We start from the raw sequence: 21,412 nt of genomic DNA, 5'->3' as shown, positions 1-21,412 counted from the left end.
TCCGCTGGATGGAAACCGATTGCCCCATCATGCGCTTGGTCATAGCAACGAAAAGCTGGGGGGATTTCCGGAATGGCCTTGTTCGATCTAAGTAAAAAGCCAGCGCTCTACGCACATCTAGCATGTGTAGGCGTCGTTCCTCATTGGAGGAATGGGGCTTAGGACACAGGACTGGCAGGAAAATGTCCTGGTCCATATGAAACGCCGAGACCACCTTCGGCAGGAAGGCCGGGTGCGGGCGAAGCTGGACCTTCTCCTTATGGAAGACAGTGTACGGGGGATCCGAGGTCAGCGCCCTAAGCTCTGAAAGCCTGCAGGCTGAGGTGATAGCCACCAAAAACGCCACTTTCTCAGATAAGTGGGACCAGGAGCAAGTGGCCAAGGGTTCAAAGGGCGGTCCCGTGAGGTGTGACAGCACCAGGTTCAGGTCCCAAGGAGGAACCGGGGGTCTAGCATAAGGGAACGCTCTGTCCAACCCCTTTAAAAACCTGGAAGTCATGTGGTGGGAGAACACCGACTGTCCTGCCACCGGAGGGTGGAAGGCCGAAATGGCTGCCAGATGCACCTTGATCGAGGAGGGAGCCAGCCCTTGGGTCCTAAGGGACAGGAGGTAGTCCAGGACCAGCTGGAGCGGAGCGGACGTGGGGGAGGAACCTCTCTCCCTTGCCCACGAGGAGAACCGATACCACTTAGCCAGGTAGGCCCTCCGTGTGGATGGCTTCCTACTTTCAAGCAGGACCTGTTTAACAGTCTCGGTACACCTCTCCTCCTCCGCATCTAGCCACAGAGCAGCCATGCTGTCAGGTGGAGTGGGGCCAGGTTGGGATGGAGGAGACTACCTGTGAGGGGGGGCCGCCAAGAGTTGCAGTAAGGTCCCGTACCAATGTTGATGGGCCCAATCCGGGGCTATCAGGATAATCCTCGCCCCGTCTGACTTCACCCTTCTGTAGGACCCTGCCTATGAGGGGGAAGGGCGGGAAGGTGTACATCAGGGGCCCCGACCAATTGAGCAGGAACGCGTCCGTCATGGCCCCATTGCCTTCTATCACCCTGGAGCAGAACCTGAGACACAGGTGGTTCTGGGCGGTGGCGAATAGGTCTACCTGGGGAGTACCCCACTGAAGGAAGATCCATTCTGCCACCTCCCTGTGCAGGGACCACTCGTGTTGTTGTGAGAACACCCTGCTCAGGCGATCTGCGAGCATGTTGCTCTCGCCGGGTAGATGGAACGCTCGGAGGAGGATGTTGTGGGCTATACAGAACTCCCACAGGAGCTGGGCTTCCTGGCATAAGGCCTTGGAGCGCGTGCCCCCTTGCCTGTTGATGTAATACATTGTGGTGGTATTCTCCATGAGGACTCTGACCACTTCTCCTTGTAAGCGCTGGTGGAAAGCCACGCATGGAAATACGCATCCTGGAGGTCCAGCGCTGCAAACCAATCCCCCAGGTCTAGGGAGGGAATAATAGAGGCTAGGGACACCATGCGGAATTTGTAATGAAGCAAGAACTGGTTGAGCTTCCACAGATCGAGGATAGGCCGAAGCCCGCCCTTCGCCTTCGGGATGAGGAAATACCACTAAGGCTAGAAATGCTGCAGCAAAGCTGGAGCACAAAGTTCCGACTACCTTCACTGGCGGCAAGAAGGAACCGAGGGTGGGGGGATCACCCAGCCCCCTTTATGGCGCGATATGTTGGCGCCACTCCAGGGGTCACAGCGGTGCTCCCCCACTACGAATGCTGCTAAGGGAAAAACTTCCGGCACCGGTGCACGTGGTGAGCAAGCACACCTACTGTGGAACATACAGGAGCAATCACTCGAAGAAGAACTCTGCTCTCCTGCTTCCCAGTGACGATCTCGGGGGATCCGTTCATGAAGCCTAGACAGTAGTAAGGAGCAGTTCAACTATAGACTGAGCAAGTGCAGAATGATGGTAGAATGTGCCTTTGGACATTTAAAAGCCCACTGGTGCTGTTGGTCAGACCTCAGCGCAAACAACATTCCCATTGTTATTGCTGCTTGCTGTGTGCTCCATAATATCTGTGAGAGTAAGGGGGAGACATTTATGGCGGGGTGGGAGGTTGGGGCAAATTGCCTGGTGTCTGATTTTGAGCAGCCAGACACCAGGGCGATTAGAAGAGCACAGCAAGGCACGCTGCGCATCAGAGAGGTTTTGAAAACCAGTGTCATGACTGGCCAGGCTTCGGAGTGACAGTTGTGTGTGTTTCTCCTTGATGCCCCCTTTGTTGATTTTAATTCCCTGGAAGCCAACCATCCTCCCCCCTTCGAAATAAAGTAACAATTGTTTTGATACCATGCATTCTTTCTTTCTTAATTAAAAATAAATGAGAGAACGGACAAGGTAGCCCGGGTGGGGTGGGGGAGAAGGGAAGGACAAGGCCACATTGCTTATTGTAGCCACACTAAAAATCAAACTGTTTGAATGACAGCCTTCTGTTGCTTGGGCCATCCTCTGGAGTGGAGTGGCTGGGTGCCCGGAGCCTCTGCCCCCCATGTTCTTGGGCGTCTGGGTGAGGAGGCTATGGAACATCGGGAGGAGGGTAGGCAGTTATACAGTGGATGCAGCGGGGGTCTGTGCTCTTGTTGGCTTTCCTGCAGCTCCAACAGACACTTCATTATGTCCACTTGCCCCCCCCAACAGACACTTTATCATGTCTGTTTGCTCCCCCATTAGCCTCAGCATCGCATCCTGCTTCCGCTCTTCGTGCTCACTTAATTCTTTCCTGGCCTCTGCCACTGAATGGCTCCATGCAGTAAGCTGTGCCTTATCAGTGCGGGAGGACTGCATGAGCTCGGAAAACATGTCACCGCGAGTGCGTTTTTTTCACCTTCTAATCTGCAGTAACCGCAGGGATGGAGATGATGGAGGAGTGCAGAAACATTCTACGCTCTACGATTCTGGGGGGACTGCATGGTCACCTGTGCTGCTGAGTTCACCATGCTGACCAAACAGGAAATTAAATTCAAAAGTTCCTGGGGCTTTTCCTGTGTACCTGGCTAGTGCATCGGAGTTCAAAATGCTGTCCAGAGCGGTCAGAATGGAGCACTCTGGGATAGCTCCCGGAGGTCAATACCGTCGATTTGCATCCGCACTACCCCAAATTTGACCCAGCAAAGTTGATTTTAGTGCTACTCCCCTTGCCAGGGAGGAGTACAGAAGTCGATTTTAAGAGCACTTTAGGTCGACGGAACGGGGTTGATTGTGTGGACGCATTCATTTTTAAATCGACCTAACGCGGCTAAATTCGACCTATCCCCGTAGTGTAGACCAGGCCTTAGACTCCCTGCCTTGTTCCTGATCCTGACTCCGGTTCCAATTTTTGGCTTGGCTTCTTGACCCTGAGTTCAACTTACCCTTCAGCTTGGTGTCCTGATCATGACCCTGGTTCTGACCCTTGGCTTGGCTCCTCAACCCTGATTCCAGCTTCACCCTCAGCCAGTACCTGACTCCTGGATCTAAGCTCACCATTACTCTGAACTGCCACCGCAACGACCAGATAAGGTCCTGCTCTACCCACTAGGCAGGCTGCCCATGCTCCAGCAGCTTACAGTTAGTAACTCTACTTTGCATAAGTGCCGTGTGGTGCCTGTGAACATTCAGCACCTGAGCATCTATAAGGGAGTGCAGCTTTTCAACCACCTCTGTTCCTTTCTCCTCAATCTCAGGGTCCTAGAATAAATAGAGAACCTAAGGAATAAGGGAATATTGGTGGGTAGTTTGAATAGACAGAGATGTTCCTAGAACAGCAGCACTTACAGGTTAGTAATCTTTCTTTCTCTGGAAATCTCTGTATGGTCCCACTCAAGGCAATCTGGAAGGCATACTTCCCAGGGGAAAGTGGGTTGAAGAGTTCTCAGCTGAAAACAATGAAGAGTCCGGTGGCACCTTAAAGACTAACAGATTTATTTGGGCATAAGCTTTCGTGGGTAAAAAAGAGAAGGGAGTTACCCTACACGTGGAGAACCAGTGTTGACAAGGCCATGCTTCAAAAACAGACTTCAAAGAGAAACTGCAGAGCAACAATTCATTTGCAAACTTAACACCATTAATTTGGGCTTGAATAGGGACTGGGAGCGGCTGGCTTACTACAAAGGCAATTTCCCCTCCCTTGGTATTGACACCTCCTCATCAATTATTGGGAGTGGACCACATCCACCCTGACTGAATTGGCCTTGTCAACACTAGTTCTCCACTTATAAGGTAACGCCTTTCTCTTCATGTGCAAGTATATTTATGCCTGTGTCTGTAATTTTCACTCCATGCATCTGAAGAAGTTGGGTTTTTACCCACAAAAGCTTATGCCCAAATAAATCTCAGTCTTTAAGGTGCCACCGGACTCCTCCTTGTTTTTGTGGATACAGACTAACACAGCTACCCCTCTGATACTCGGCTGAAAAGAGACTAAAACAGCTCTGCTGTTTCCAAGCAGGAAGCCAAATCCAAGCCCCAGTTCAATAGACCATCCCTATTCAGTGCAGAACTTGCGTACAGGGCCCTACCAAATTCATGGTCATGAAAGAAGCGTAACAGACCATGAAATCTGGTCTCCCCATGAAATTTGGCTATTGTTGGTGGAACACGGTATTGCCACCCTTACTTCTGCGCTGTCTTCAGAGCTGGGCAGCCAGAGAGCGGCAGCTGCTGGTTAGGTGCCCAACTCTGAGGGCAGTGCCGCTGCCAGCAGCAATGCAGAAGTAAAGGTGGAATGGTGTGGGTGTGTGGGGGGGAGGGAGGAGTCCAATCTTTTTTTTTGTGGGGGGTCATCACAGCCTGAAATATTTTCAAAGGGGGTTCCACAAAAAAGTTTGAGAACCCCTGATTTAGCAGACTCCTTTATCCAGGTCAACTTACAAATGTAATTGTAGTACAACACAATACTTGTTGTATATATACACACTGTAGGAACACATCTGCAAAATTTGCTATTTATGCTGTGACCAACCCACAAATAATGTGTGATTTCTTCAAGATTTAAGTAGATCACTACTTATGAATGTGGTTAAATCCAATTGACTTCAACTGAACTAAAGATTGTGGTTAAAGTTAAGCACATGCATATGTGCTTTGCTGGATAGAGATGGACTTAAACAATGCTGAAATGCTTTGTTGAATAAGGCCCCCAGTGAATAGTGCTGGTGGGGTATGCTATAAGGCCTAAAGGAGCTGTAAGGTTAGCCAGAGTATAGCACAATTCAGTACACACTGTAATCCACTTAGAGAGCCTTTGGAGAGAAGTGACATTCTCTTGACATTGCTCTCCATAGCACACAAATAATCTGAGGGATTTCTTACATATGTAAAAGATTTACATAGAAGTTAACTTCCATTTTAACATATAAGCCATTTGCCTTACTCTTCTCTGGGGGATGTGATGGGGTAACGCTCTGTCCCAGTCCTCTGATGCTCCAGAAACTGCTCAGATCCACTTTCTTTTAGTGTTCAGTCTGTATTTTATTCTAAATCCTTCCAACACCAGTACAGTGAAACATCACAGTTTTAAATCCTTTCATCCCCTCTTTCCCAGGGCCCTAGGAGGAAAAGAGATCTCCCCCTCTAGGGATCGCTTTCATTTCAGGCTCAACTAGCCATGTCCTCTCCTATTTTGTAACACTTCCTTCCTAACTTTTATCAAGTTAGCCAGCTGAGGGCTAATTAGTTTCTTAAATCCAACCTCTGCTTTTGATTAGCTAATTGTTCAATCACCCATCTCTAAGGGAACTAACTGAGGATACAGTGATCAGAGTGCTGACCCATCTGTCAGTCGTCAGTGCTCTGTCACAAGGGGGATGTGGTTTAGAGAACCATACTGGCATTGAGAGACTCTGGTTTATGTAGAAATCCCAGATATAATTGTTAATGAAGAATCATCAGTTAGTGTGGGTGTTTCTATTGGGGTCCTCCAGGGATTGGTTCTTGGCCCAACACTGTGGAGTATTTTTTCAATGAGCACTAGAAGAAAGTATAAAATCATTGCTGATAAAGTTTAGTGGAGTGGTAAATAATGATAAGACAAGGTCACTATATAGAGTGATCTGGATTGCTTGGTAATCTAGATGCAATTAAACAACAAATATGCTCAAATGTATGGTCCTACATCTAGGAACAAGAATGTAGTCACACTTACAGGATAGGGGACTGTATTCTGGAAAGCAGGGACTCTGAAAAGGGCTTTGAGGTAATCTAAGAGAACCAGCTGAACATGAACTCTCAGTGCAATGCAGTGGGCAAAATAGGTAACACAATCCTTGGAAATAATAATAGGGGACTATCCAGTGGGAGTGGAGAGGTGGCATGATCACTGTATATGGAACTGGTGAGACTACTACTAGAATATTATGTAACTGTGTTTGGTTCTGATGCCCACACTTTTAAAAAGGAAGTTGAAACACTGGAGAAGATTCAGAGACAAGCCACAAGAATGATTTGAGGCTTGGAAAATGTGCCTTGAAATGAGAGATTAAAGGATCTCAATCTATTTAATTTACCAAAGAGACGATCTGAGGTGACTTAATAACAGTATATAAGTACCTACATAGGGAAAATACCTGATCATAGATGGTTCTTCAAAGTAGAAAACAATGATATCAAAAGATCCAGCCTGGAATTCAAAGATTACAAAAATTTCAAACGAGAAATAAGATACACATTTTAGCAGTGAGGGTAATTAATCACTGAAACAGCTTAACAAGGGATGTATTGAATTCTCCATCATCTAGAGCTTTATCAAGACTGGATATATTTCTATAAGGCATGGTCTTATTCAATCACAAGTTGTTGGGCTAAATGCAGGAACACAATGTGTGAAAACTATGGCGGTGTTATGAAACAGGTCAGACTAGATGACAGTCAAGGTCTGGCCTTAAAATCTCTGACTCGAAGGGAAATACAGCCATTAATGCCTGAAGCTTGCTCACTCTTCTGGTGCAGCTGATAGTCACAGTGAAGTGTTTTTAAAGGTGGGTATTAAAAGGTGTACTCCTTAGGGGTTTGAAAGGATATCCCCACAGCTTTGTGAGGACTAGTTTCAGGTCCACTGGTGAGTGGCATTTAAGTTGATCCTTCATGAATCTAGAGACAGTAGATAATTTGAATCTGTCCCAAGGAATATGACAGGCCAAGATGTCTGATAGATGGAACATGACTGAGCCCAGAGAACATGTGGGCCAAGAGACAGTCAAAGAGCTGAGGGACTAAAATGCTATCAGCTCTATGTTTGTGCATACAATTTCATGGTAGTAGGTTTCCTTTTCTGTAATAGTATACCCTGTACCACCCAGAGCAAATTAAATCACTGGTCATCAGAGTTCCATGTCTGAAGCTGTTAGATGGAGAGATTCCTGGGTCAGTCCATTCTGTTTTGTTAGCAGGTCTGGGGATTCTAGAAGATGGTAATAAAAATACACTGACTGTTCCAGCAAGTCTGAAAACCAGAATTGTTTTATCTATGTTGGCACCACTAAGATGACAAGACTGATGGGGCTTGGATCTTTTTGATCATCATGGGGATGAGTGGAATTGGTGAGAAGGACTACAGCAGGCCTCTGCTCTAAACCAGCAAAAATGCATCTGTAATGTACCCTCTATGTGGCAAACAGGGAAGAAGACTAAAAGGAGTGTTTGTGAGTAGCCTCTGTGGGTGGAGATAAGGACTTAGCTAACTGAGAATTTGGTCTGTTTGTTGTGTCTCTGAGTAGCTGATCCCTCCCTTTAACATGGGGATGGTGTTAACCAGCTAGACCAGGCATATAGGCCATCTGCAAAATGAACACCTGAGCAGGTGAATGGGGGAGCGGCTAACAGTGGAGTGTGAGGGAATTTGCAGGGGGAGTTTTATAACGTGCACTCACAACCAGAGTGCCCCCTAGTGTCAGGACAAGGAGTTGCATGGACTCTTCCTCTCTAGTGCCCCCTTGTGTTCTGGTTCTGCAATGGTCTGTTGCTTCTGTGGACTAGTCCTCTGGCCAGGTCAGCTCTCAGACCAGACCGCTTCTGGGGTCAACATAAATAATAATAAGTCTCAACTCAAAATAGCCACCTGGGCATTAAAATCCATAAAATAAATTCTAGTCCTTCAGAGATTCAAGGCCAATGTTGTCAAGGTGAGGCTCCTGACTGGGCAAGGTTTACCTGAGTTAGTGCAGCGAGAATGTTCCTTCCCTTTCCTGGCTTAACTAAGAATACATCCCTAGTAGAAGCAGTCAGCCCTTTTTATCACACATGCTGGGCTCTAATTGGCTTCTGCCTACTCCTGGCCCTTCTAGGTACCACAGGACCAACTCTGGTTCTGCCTGTAGCTGATCATGGGAGGCTTCTCTAGACATCCCCTGGAGATGTGAACTCCCTGCTCTTCCCTACCAGCAGGACACCTTCTTAGGGTGGGATGTGCCAAGGAGATGGGGCCTCTGACAGCAAGTAGTGAATGTCTAGTACACTCTGTCATCGGGAGGTTAGACACTTTTCTGTCTAGCGTACATGTATACTGCGCCAGAGAAAATGGTCAGCAATGGAAAAGTTATTGTGACTTGCAATGGATGGGATGTGCTATGTTCTGCTTCCTGCCAGAAGAGAATTCCTGTGCCTGAAGTGCAAGTTAATGGATAAAATGGAAGAAAAGATTCATGTTCTTGAAGAATTATAGAGCCTGCACTGCATCAGAGAGGCAGAAAAGTTCTTGGACAACTGAATTATGCATCGCTACTACAGATCCAGCAAGGAAAGGAACAGGATGTGAGGGAACAGGATAGAATAGAAACTAGAGTGGCAGTTCATGGCCACTTGAGGAAAAAGCAAAGGGAAGCATTCAACATGACCAGAAGCAGAAGATGGGCAGTCTGGGACCATGCAAGGAAAGAGAAACAGGAGGCATTCTACTCATCTAACATATCCCATCATTATCAGGTACTCAGCATGGCAGCTGCAGATATGTTTCTGAAGATTTAGCCAGAGGAAACAAACAGGAGTCTGCATGGGCTACACTTGAGGATGGACATTCAGCCCAATCGACGAGGATGCCAAGCATGCCCAGGAGAAGATTTCTGACTGTCCAAAGAAGACAGACAATTCTCAATGGAGGCATGACATTAAGAAGAAGGGACAGAACCTTCTGCAAGTGACAAAAGGATGGTGTGCTGTCTTCCTGTAGCGAAGACAAGATAAGCAAGATTGGATGCGATCCAGAAGACAGTGGGCAAGGCTCCACCTGCTTATGTTATATATTGGTATGAATGAGAACTTCAAATGACACTTTGCAGATCTTCAAAGACCGCAGGGATCTCGGAAGGGAGCTGAAGGAGAGGAAAGTCCAGGTGCTCTTCTCTGTGATTCTTCCCGTTACAGAGCAAAATCAGACAGACGATACTGGAGTGAACTGTTGACTAGGTAAGTGGCTAGGTAAAAGTAGAGGATTTTATATATGTGGAACTCTGGGTCACCTTTTATGGGGAGAGGACAACATGTGTGTCACAGATCTGGTCGAGCTCACGCTGCTGGCAGCCCAGCAGACGGCTGTGCGGGGATCTGGATCCTCACGTGTTTTAAATCCCTAGAGTCTGAACAGAGTCCAGGCACTATCCCAGTCTTGGGGCCCCTAGGCACACACTCAGAGTGAAGATTCTCTGTCTAACACTCCCATCTGAGAGTTGCAAGCACAGGATCCAGCTGCCCAGCCCCTGGAACCAGCACTGACACCTCAGATTCTGCCTGCAGCTTAAGCACAGCCTCTGCCAGAATTCCACTGAATGTGTGAGCCTACTGGGTTACAGTTTAAGTCTCTTCGGAGCCATGTGGTAGATGTAGCCCAAAACAAACACACACACTTTGCACAGACATTTAACACATCATTGTGTTTTATTTACTCACCTGAGAAATACAAAGACCCCCATAAAAATAATAAACCCTACATGCAGTTCCCTCTCTCTAGTTCACCCTTCCTTTGGGGGACCATCTGAGTTCAGGTTGCCAGCCCTTCTCCCCCCTTACCTTCTGCCCAGCTCTTGCAGCAGCTTCCCTCATCTTAAGCTGATAAAAATAACCAGAGAGAGAGAGAGACCCAGTAGAGCAGCTTTTGCCCTTTATAACGTTGCAGTCTCCTCTGTCAGGTGACTCCATTTAGCTTCAACAAGTGATCCCAGACTCTTACCAGTTAACTTCATTGCTAGGCGATGGTCCCCTGATAAACCAGTTCTCCTGGGTGGGAGCCAGTCTTTTGTCTAGAGTTCAATATGTCTCCACATAAGTCAATATACCTCCTTTGTTAACCTTTTGGAATTCTAGGCCAACATGGAGGCAACAACACCACAAAAAGGTAAAGAACCCCATATCCAAAATGGAGTTTGCAGCTTGGTAAACATACATATATAGAATTCATAATCTCACACACAATTCATAAATTGTGCAGTCTTATTCCCCAAATCACCACAGTATGGTTTGGATTTAGTAGATGGGGAACCAAGGATGATGGATTATTCAGGAGAGCATTCAACTAGCAACAAAAGAGAAGAGTATTAAGGGGGAAGCAAAATGCAAATACAAAAACACATAACTCAGACTCGAGGTATCGTGAATGTAAAGGATCAAGGTGTCAAGGGCTAAAGAAAATAAATTCTTTAACTGTCTACATAGCTATGCTAGAAGCCTGGGAAATAAACAACAGGAATTAGAAATACTCATTTTTTAAAATAAATTTGACACAAATAGAAATCTGGTGAGATGAGTCACATGACTGGAATGTTACAATCACTGGATACACCTTATTGGGAAAAATAGAGCATGCAGCAGGGAGGGCAATGTCACTGTACATCAAAGATACTAATAGCAGCTTTTGAGTAATTCACAGTTCTGAACTGCAGGGCCTGGAATGCTTCTGGCTTAGAGTTCCAAATGATAAAGCACAAAATCAGCTAAACATCTGTTTTAGACACCAAATCAGACTAGACAACAGGATGAACAGCTCTTTAAACATCTATTTTTAGTGTGTAGAAAGAAAAACTGAATTATCATGGGGGCTTTCAATCTGGGGGACATATGGTGGAGGATTCATGATACCACTTGTGATATGTCCTTGGAGCTTCTAAAAATCAGTGCTTTAAAAGTGCCAATTTTCCAAAGTTGAAAACAATTATGAACAAAACTGACTTGGAGGAGAAATTTAGACAAAACAATGTGAATTATAATTTGGAGTTGTTTAAGAAAACTATCAGATACACCAAAAAGCCCACAATTTGACAATTACAAAAGAAGACTTTTTTGATTTAAAATTATTGTAAAAAGCCATCCTAGATAAGAAGGGGAATGAATGCAGTAATAAAATTCTATCAATCAAACAAATGGAAAAGGGGGAAGTTGACAGCAATGACTATAAATTAGCAGTTATGAAATGCAAACAATTTGATAAGGGAAGCTAAAGATATTAGTGAAAAACTCCATGGCCACTAGGGTTAAGGACAATACAAAGGAATTTTAAAAAGATATCAGGAACAAAATCAGGAAATCCTAGCAATGGTACAGCTCTATTACTAGATAAAGATGGTAAAATTGTCAATGCTGATGCAGAAAATGGAGGAATGTTCAATAAATATTTCTGATCTGAATTCGAAAAGAAGCTGGATGACATATTCACATCCTACAGTGATAATGAAACATGTTTTATGTCAACAGTAACTAGGCAGAATGTTAAACAGCAGCTACTAAAGTTAAACATTGTAAATCTGCAGAATGGGATAGTTGTACCCAAAAGTTTAAGAAGAATTGGCTAAGGAAATCTCAGAGCCGTTGATGTTTAACAAATCCTGGAACACTGGGAAAGTTTCAGATAAATGGAGAAGAGATAATGTGCCAATATTTAAAAAGGGTAAATGGGATAATCTAGGTAATGATAGGATGGTTAGCCTCACATTGATCTTGGGCAAGTTCCTGGGAAAGTCTTCAGGAAAATATTAAAGGATAGCAACAAAATTAATGCAAACCAATATCGTTTTATAGAACACAGATCTTGTCAAGCAAACTTTATATTGTCTTTTGATGAGATTTCACAAAATATTGATGAACCCTTATATATATATATATATATATATATATATATATAGGCCAATTCTGAGAGGAGACCCTTCCAATATCTAATACATAGTAATGGGCAATTACACTCAACTATGAAAATCTGCTGCCTACCCATACAATCATAATGCATGTGCGCACGCATGCACGCACACAGAATTTCAACCAACCTGGCAAACAGGGAAAGAAAAGCAGTAAGCCCTGAGTCTCAAGGAAGTGAACATTATGAGAACCAGAAAATTCCCCAAGTATGATTTTTTGAGTTAGGAGCTAACAGGAAGAGACACTGACTGGATATATCAATTTTGAAAAAAAAATTGAGTTTTCCTTAAGAAATGGCTGTAAATAGAAAGACTGTTGCAAAACAACACCTGAGATCACTGATTCAGTGTCCTCCAGGGTATTCCTATACCATACTGGCAATAAAAGAACTGCTATGGAAGACACTGGTTCTCCTGTTGGGGAAGCGTGCAGCATGCCTTACTAGAGCCAATGGCTTGCAACTCTAGAAGTATCAGAGTTCTCCACTCTCAGATTGGCACAGACACAGAAGTGAAGAACTGTCACAGCCTGTACCAGTGGGATATTGCATTTTGTTGCATTACTGGGGCAGCATAATGTGAAACAGTGTTAAATATATACACCACTAAAACACTACATGCCAAATTAATCCCTGATGTAAAGTCATAGTCTATGGTGCAGGATGAATTTGGCTCTAGATGCATTATGCTGTGCTCAGAAAGAGTCTGTATGAATATATTTCTATGGACAGTTTGTTCGGTTTATTAAAAGGAATAGCGCAGAAGATTGTTTCATCACAAGACTGATCTAATAAAAGCCTCTTCTTGACTCTTGCTATGCTTAAATGATCAAACTTTTGTAAAGAACATGTGACTGTATTTCTTTACCTGTTCTTTGACTGGAGTGTTGACATTCGATAGGCACTGCTGGCAGACAGCCAGAAAGGATTTCACAGTTTTCCTCAATACCAACAAGTCCTCCTGAATAAACATTAAAAAGGGATAATATTCTTTAAATATTAGCGCACAAAAACATAAGATCATGAGAATGGCCACACTGGGTCAGACCAATGGTCCATCAGTATCCTGTCTTCTGATAGTGGCTGGTGCCACATACTTCAGAGGAAATGAATGGAACAGGGCAATTACTGAGTGATCCATCCCCTGTCATCAAGTCCCTGCTTCTGGCAATGAGAGGTTTAGGGACACCCTGCTACCTATTAATTATATTGGGTGACCCCTGGGTCCTTGTGTTATGTGAAGGAGTAAATAACATTTCCTTATTCACTTTCTCCACGCCAGTCATGATTTTATAGCCCCTTATCATACCCACCTCAGTCATCTCTTTTCTAAGATGAACAGTCCCAGTCTTGTTAATGTCTCCTCATATGGAAGCTGTTCCACACCCCTATTAATTTTTGTTGCCCTTCTCTATACTTTTTTCAATTATAATATAATTTTTTTGCGATGGGGTGACCAGAACTGCATGAAGTATTCCAGGTGTGGATGTCCCATGGATTTATATAGTTGCATTATGGTATTTTTCTGTTTTATTAACTATCCCTTTCCTAGTGTTTGCTAACATTCAGGCTTCCTGCCTCTGATTATTTAAAAAAACTTTTTGCATTAAGTTTTTGGGTCTTTTGGTAGTTGCCCTTCAAATTCCTTTTTGGATTGCCTAATTATATTTTTACACTTGACTTGCCAGAATTTATACTCCTTTCTATTTTCCTCACTGGCATTTGACTTCCAATTTTTAAAGGATGTCTTTTTGCCTCTAACCACCTCTTTTCCTCCTGCTTAATGATGGTGGAATTTTTCTGGTCCTCTTACTGTTTTTTTTTTATTTTCAATATTTAATTTGAACCTCTATTGTGGTGTTTTTAAATAATTTCCATGCAGCTTGCAGGCATTTCACTCCTTTGGGTGTTCCTATTAATTTCTATTTAAACTAGCTTCCCAATTTTTGTGTAGTTCCTGTTTTTGAAGCTAAATGCTATTATGGTGGTTTTCTTTGGTATTTTCCCCTATTTATTAATAATATATTAAGCCCGGATTCCCAATCTATTAATAATAGATTGCCAGGACAAGCAAAATAAAAGAGGTGACAAATAATTTCACACATTTTCAAGCCTACAGCTCTCCAAGCAAAAATGGAGACGCAATGAAAAGAAAAACAAGGAGCTCTCTGGAGAGGCACTGTCTGTGTTTCACCTAGCACAATTGGCACTTTGCAAAGGGGTCTAGGTACCACTCTGATAATAAACAATAATAAGAATATACTATCATCACACCCAAGATATTTTTAAAATACAGATACCAGTTACAATTCCTTGAATTTTAAATTTGGATTTGAATTTTAAAAGTTTTCAAACAAAAATTTAAGACAACAAAGTAAACCTACATGGTATTTATCTAGAACTCGGTACCAGGATAATTCAACATGAAAAGAAAACTCTGTTGAACATCAATAAACATGCATAAAGTCCAACAACATCACAAGGTCCTAATAATCTGCAGAGAGGGGAGCTAGAAAGGCAAGCTTGCTTTGTAGAAAAACCTGCAGACGTACTAGTCCGGGAACAGGAAGTAATGACTTGGGGACCAGAGAGAAAGAGGTTTGACGGACTGGAGAAAGGAGGATTCACTGGGAATAAATGGTGCATTGGGAAGCGTGTGGGTAACTGATGGATCTGGGGGACATCTGATGGAATTATAGATTTGGGTGATGGGAAAAACGGTTACCTACCTTTCCATAACTGTTGGTCTTCAAGATGTGTGTTGCATATGTCCATTCCATTGTAGGTATGTGCATACCTCATGCACAGTTGTCACAGGGTTTTCACTCAGCAGTACCTGTCAGGGCAGCATGAGTGCCCCCTGCCTTGCGCCAGTGCATGTAGTTATAAAGGGCCCCATTGCCCCCAACCCTCCTCAGTTCCTTCCTCCTGGAGAGACTCCAATGGCGAGGGGAAGGAGGGTGGATGGTGGAATGGACATGTGCAACACTCCCTGAACAACAGTATTTATGGAAAGTAAGGTATCTGTTTTTAATTCTTCAAAAGTGATGCACATGTCCATTCCACCTTAGGTGACATACAGTTCGAGATGGAGGTAGGTTCGGCGTCTACTTGAACAGGGATTGTAGGACCACCAGTTCATATCTGGCATCATCTTTAGACTGAGGAGCGATGGCATAGCGGGAAGTAAATGTGTGGATTGAAGACCAGGTTGCCTCCTTACAAATGTACAGGATGGACATCTGGGCCAGAAAGCCAGCAGAAGTTGCCTCTGATTTAGTTGAACGAGCCCCCACTTTTGATGGAGGTTCTGTACCCGCCAAATGATAGCATAGATGAATACAGCCTGTAATCCAGAAGGAAATTCTTTGAGTAGACAATGAGTGGCCCTTTATTCTGTCTGAAATTGCCATGAATAACTACAAGGCTGATCTGAATGGTTTAGTCTGATCCAGATAAAAGTCCAAAGCCCTTCTAAGATCAAGAGAATGCAGTTTCTCTTCACATCTACTTGAATGACGCTTTGGGACAAAGGTTGGTAAGTTAATTTCTTGATTAATGTGAAAACCAGAAATCCACGTAGTCAGGAGCTTAAGGTGAGGCCAAAGGAAGACTTTATCATTGAAGAAAACTGTGTAGGAAGGTTCTGACACAGCTCTCCTATTCTCCTGGCCAAGGTAACTGAGACCAAGAAAGCCACTTTCATAGATAGATGTAATAGGGAACAAGTCGCCATCAACTTTGTTAGAATGAAATTCAAACTCCACTATGGAACAAGGCTGTGAACCTGTGGGTATAATCCGTCTAAACCCTTTAGAAATCTAACGGACAACAGTTAGAAAAGACTGATCTGTTATTCACTAGAGAGTGGAAAGCTGACATTCAGGCTTCCTGCCTCTGATTATTTAAAAAAACTTTTTGCATTAGTTTTTGGGTCTTTTGGTAGTTGCCCTTCAAATTCCTTTTTGGATTGCCTAATTATATTTTTACACTTGACTTGCCAGAATTTATACTCCTTTCTATTTTCCTCACTGGCATTTGACCTCCAATTTTTAAAGGATGTCTTCAATTCAAGTGAATTTTGACGGACTACTGAAAAGCCCCGGTTGTTTCAGGAACAGGACATAGTCTAGGATATGAGGAATCCAAGCTTGTGCTGGGTGGATGTCTCTTTGTATAGACCGAATGGAGAATCTCTTCCATTTTGCAAGGTAAGTAGACCTGTAGACTGGGATAGAGAAGGTGATTGTTGTCCTGGGAGATCATGTCCAGATCTCTCGGGGGCAGCATAGGGGCTTTGACCGAGATCGCTAGTAGAGATTAAAACGAATGTTGGTGAAGCCATGCTGGGGCTATTAGTATGATGTGAGCTCCATCTTGTTTGATCTTGGACAAGACCTTTGGCAGGAACAGAACTGGAGGGAAGACATACAGCAGGCTTTTTGACCAATTCAGGAGGAAAATAGCCTGGGGTCATTGTCAGATGTTACCCCCACAAAAAAAGATGACATTTCTTGTTTTCTTTCACTGCAAATAAGTCTACTCAGGGAGTACCACACCATTGGAAAATAGTGTTGGACACATCTGGCTGAAGGGAGTGGACTGCAAACAATCTGCTCAGGAGGTTTACCAGGGTGTTTTGAACCCCCGGAAGGAAGGCTGCTTTGCGGCTGATGGACCTGGCTATGCAAAAGTTGCAAAATGAGATTGCCTCTTGACATAACTTTGTCAAATGGGCTTCCCTGCTGCCTGTTTACATAAAATGTATATGTTGTGTTGTCTGTGAGTAATGACAGACTCTGTGGGAGGAATGCCATAGAAGCCAAAAGGACTGCTCAGAGTTCTTTGATATTTATATGGAGAGCGATATCCTGGAACAACCAAACCCCATGAGTCTGAGGAGGGCCTAAATGAGCTCCCCAAACTAGATCCGATGCATCTGTGACTAAAGTAAGTGTCCACTGAGGAGCAAAGGGAACTTCTCTGTAGAGAGGCGAATCCTGTGCCCCTCTTCCTTCTGTCCCGATGACCTTACAAACCAATCAGGGATGCTTCAGGTTGATACAATCACCAGTGCACTTTATTTGTAGCCATTTCCCACCACCACCTTACTATCTATATACAGGTTTGTTTCACAGCCAGGCTTTACAAACAGCAGACCAGGGCCACCCATCCCATTCTGCCTCTCCCTTTCTCCCCCTCCCCAGCCTTTTTATAGCCCCTGTCTAATTAGGCTGGCAGCTGTTGCTAGTTGCCAGACAGGCACAGGCCTATTCAGCCAGCTCCAATCTACTCCCCTTAATCGGGGCTGGCATGACAGGGGACTGATTAAGCACTCCTTACCCAGCACCCTGTTACACACCTCCCCCATTAGGTAACCGCTAGGTTTGTTCTCCCCTGTCCTCTCCTCCCTCTACCGCTGGGGTCACTTCGGGGGAGTCTCGCTTCCCACTGGGCGATCCCCGGGGTTGTCTTTGCGGCATTTGTTCATCCCCCACCCGCAGACCGTACACTGTGTAGGGGGTGGATGGCTCCACAGCACCGCTGCCACCCACAGGTTGTCCACACCAATTGCACTCCTAGGTTTGGACTCCCTGCTTCTCCCCCTTTCCCTGCAGCAGGGGATTGGGGTCAGTCCAAATTTCCCCCAGGACACCCAGGGCCTCAGGTTCTTCTAACCTGTCCAGTGGGACTGGGGTCCCTTTGCCTGGGGGATGCATTTTGGGGCACTCTTTTGGACTCCTTTCCTCTACTTCCTTTTCTTCCTGATTTGGGCTCTGTTGTCTATGGTTCTTCTCCATTCCTCCCCGAGAACCTTGGTCCTCCCCCTTACTTGGGGTGGTTAGTGTAGGGAGCTCCACTCCTTTCCTCGGGGTTCCTCTCTTTTTCCCTACTGTGGGTCATCTCCCACCTCCTCCTTTCCCTTTTGGAAAGGGGTCCCAGTCCGTGCCCAATACCACCGGGTATGGTAACCCCTCCACTACCCTGACCCTTTTCCAGCAAAACCTGCCCCAGGCTTCCAGGGGCACATAGGCCATTGGGCAGTGCTTCCTATCTCTGTGGACGTCCTCGAGTTTCATCCTCGCCCCAAGGATAAACCAGTGTGGCTTTACCAGCCCCCTCTGGATGAGCGAGCAGGCTGAGGCCATGTCCACCAAGCTCCTCTGGGGCTTCCTCCCCACTCTCACCAGAATGGTGGCCAGTCCTTGCCTCTTCCCCTGCCCTCCAACGTTCGTCCAGCCGCAAAACTTATCTAGGCTGCATTCCATTTCCAGGCAATCCCCCTTTTTATGTCACGGTCGTCAGCACTGACAGCACACGAGTTGTCCGGGGTGGCTGGGGGCTCCTCTGGTATCCTCCTTCGTCCTCTCTGGGCCCTTCCTAGTGGGGTTTTCTTGGGTTTTTTCCCCCCATTCCAGGTCCCTGCATGTCCGACCCTTCTTCCGGGGAAAGTCTGCTTCCACACATTCCTCGGTTAATTTGACCACTGCCTCCACTGTGCTCGGATGGTGTCGCCTGACCCAGACTCGCACTTTCTCGGGGAGGCCCCATAAAAATTGTTCTAGGACCAATCCATAATTTCTCCCACTGTTTGTGTATCCGATCACAGCCAACGAGTGGCCCGTCCATCAGCTTCCAGGAAAATGTCCGGGGCTGCAACCCCCACATCCAACCGAAACTTCTGGCAGTATTTTTCCACCAATAGTCCCACCTGGTCTAGGATGGCCACCCTCACCGCCCCATAAACTCAAGGCCATATAGGCCGCTTGAGCTTCGACGGCCAGACAGGGAGCCAGCCCTTGGGCCCAGGTTGCCCTATCCCATCCAGCGCCCATTGCTAACTGCTCAAAGGTGCAGAGGAAGGTGTCCGGGTTATCGGTGGGGCCCATTTTACACAGTCTCAATCCCAACGCCCGGGGACTCACCCAACCCCCCACTGTGGAACGCACCAGTCTCTGTAGGAGCTGCTGCTGCACATTGGCTTGCTCCCTTATAAAGTCCTGCAGGCTTTTCTGCTGTTCTACCTGCCAGGAAAGTAAGGCCTGCCCCTCTAGTTGGTGGGATTGCTGGAAAGCTTGCAGCGCCTTTTGCATCTCCTATTGCTGCTTCGCCAGCCATTGCAGGATCACTTCCATCTCCGGGCCGCCACGCCCTCATCCTAACTTTTAGTCTCAGACAAACCCCCACGTGTAGTGAGGCGCAGCTGGACCCCTCTTGCTTCTGTCCCTGCTGCCCCCACAAACCAGTCAGGGACGCCTCAGGTTGATGCAATCACCAGTGCACTTTATTTGTAGCCATTTCCCACCACCACCTTACTATCTATATACAGGTTTGTTTCACAGCCAGCTTTACAAGCAGCAGACCAGAGCCACCTGCCCCTCTCTGCCTCTGGCCTCTCCCTTTCTTTCCCTCCTCCCCCAGCTTCCTTCCTCCCAGCCCTTTTATAGCCCCTGTCTAATTAGGCTGGCACCTGTTGCTAGTTACCAGGCAGGCACAGGCCTATTCAGCCAGCTCCAATCTCCCCTTAATTGGGGCTGGCGTTGCAGGGGGCTGGCTAAGCATTAATAACCCAGCACCCTCTGTCTCACCCTCCCCGTGGAATACATTTTCTTGCCAAAGAGGTTGAGTTCCTTCCTCTTTGGAGTTCAGGCCTGATGTCCCTGCTTCTTCTTTTCATTCATGGCAAACACTACAAGGGAACCTGAAGGGGGGTGATTGTAAAAATGTTCATAATTCTGTGAAGGGACATAATATCTCCTTTCTAGGCTCTGGGTTGGCCTCCTTTATAGGAACAACCCTAGAGGGTCCAGCAGAGGTCAAAATGTCCATCAATCTGTGTGATTTTCTTGCACTGCCTTGGGCTAGATATCCAGAACTGCAGCCATTCATTTTAACAAGTCCTTGTACGCTCTGAAGTTATCTGGTGGGGACAACGCAGACTCTGCAAATACTGCCTCATCTTGCAACAAAGAGGAAGAGGCCTGTGGTTGTTGAGGTGGCCCTTGTCCAATTCTTGCACAGGAGAGTCCCAAGTAATTGATTCCCCTTGCATGATTCTGGTACCCACAGAGAGGGATGGTATCTACTAGATGCTGTAGAGCATGGGGGAAGCCCCAAGAACTCCAGAAGCGTCACTGGTATGGTGGTAGAAACCAGCTGTGCACTGCCATTGATCCTTAGGTTGAGATCTGGAACCATTTGGGTAGACACCCTTCTGGGGTTGCTCCTGGAGGCAAGAGATCCAACCTCAGAATGTGAAGAGGATGACGAGTCCATTTTCTCTGGCCAATGGTGCAGCTGACAGTGACAGTACCGGGAGACCGGTTGTGAATCAGGCGATGGTGAAACCATTGTAGGCTTTCCCCTGGATGGAATCCGCCAAGACACAGTAGCAGCCACCAGTACTGACGCAGGCTGGAGGATCCAACATGCCCACTCCCTGGGCTGGGTGGGAATCTTGTCCCATAGGTGAAACTGTTACTGACAAGAGTTCTGTAGTTCATGAGCAGTCTCAAATGCTTCGTGTGTAGATGGTACTGTCAAAGGCTTCTGACCCTGCAGCACTGGGATTAGTCTCAACAGGCCCTTCCAAGGTGCCGAAGGCAGCAATCCTTCTTTGCAGGGAGGATGTGCCGGGCGGTGCCTCTTCTTTGAGTACCCCTCAGTGTCCTTTGCAGTACCCGGTGCCTTGCCTGCAGACCTAGAAGGCCCTGACACTGAGTCCTTCAAGGACTTACAAAGTCTATTCTTTAGTACCGGTGAGCTGGCTTGCCTGAAGACTCAGCTACAGTGAGCAGAGCACTCCTGACTGACTCAGACATGCTTTGTACCTATTCAGAGCCAGAAGGTTCTGAGGGAGGGTGAAGCGCAGAATCCATAAGCAAATATCTGAGCCTAGCCACCCTGTCCTTTGTTGAATGTCCCCCAGACATTTCAGGCAGCTGGGGGTGGGGAGGGGTGGGGTCAATGACCGGCATTGGCTTGCCACAGGCATAACAGGCCTGGAAGGCAGGAGAATGCGACATAAATATGGTATTCTAATTGGTAACTCTAAACAAAAACACGAATCTAAGCTAAACTAACACAATAGGAACTATATACACAAGAAGGAGTGGGAAGATTCTTGAAAGGCAAAGATCACAGCTCTAACAACTGCCACTAGTGCTAGGAGGGAACTGGGAGGGGCTGGGGGGCAGTGGGACCCATATACCTGTGTACAGTGGTGTGAGGAAGTACTCATGCTCCCCTGACAGTACTGCTGAGGGAAAAATCTCTGACAACTGCGCATGAGGTGTGCACA

At 46.0% G+C, this 21,412-nt stretch overlaps 1 protein-coding gene across 8 annotated transcripts in view; it reads right to left on the bottom strand.

Annotated features, from left to right (window-relative positions):
* Positions 1 to 21,412, bottom strand: part of STAG1 (STAG1 cohesin complex component) — a 391,540-nt gene that overhangs the window by 66,359 nt on the left and 303,769 nt on the right. For 7 of the 8 annotated variants that reach the window (XM_065557025.1, XM_065557022.1, XM_065557021.1 and 4 more), the window contains one exon: positions 12,980 to 13,072. The exons of the other annotated variant lie outside the window; for it this stretch is intronic. In XM_065557025.1, coding sequence (XP_065413097.1) covers positions 12,980 to 13,072 — 93 coding nt within the window. The remainder of the gene's footprint in view (positions 1 to 12,979; positions 13,073 to 21,412) is intronic. 8 annotated transcript variants of the gene reach the window in all.

Source organism: Chrysemys picta, chromosome 9 (assembly GCF_011386835.1).
Source record: "Chrysemys picta bellii isolate R12L10 chromosome 9, ASM1138683v2, whole genome shotgun sequence".
NCBI classification, from domain to species: domain Eukaryota; kingdom Metazoa; phylum Chordata; order Testudines; family Emydidae; genus Chrysemys; species Chrysemys picta.
Note: the sequence above shows the minus strand (reverse complement) of the source record. Positions and strands in the feature narration are given on the sequence as shown.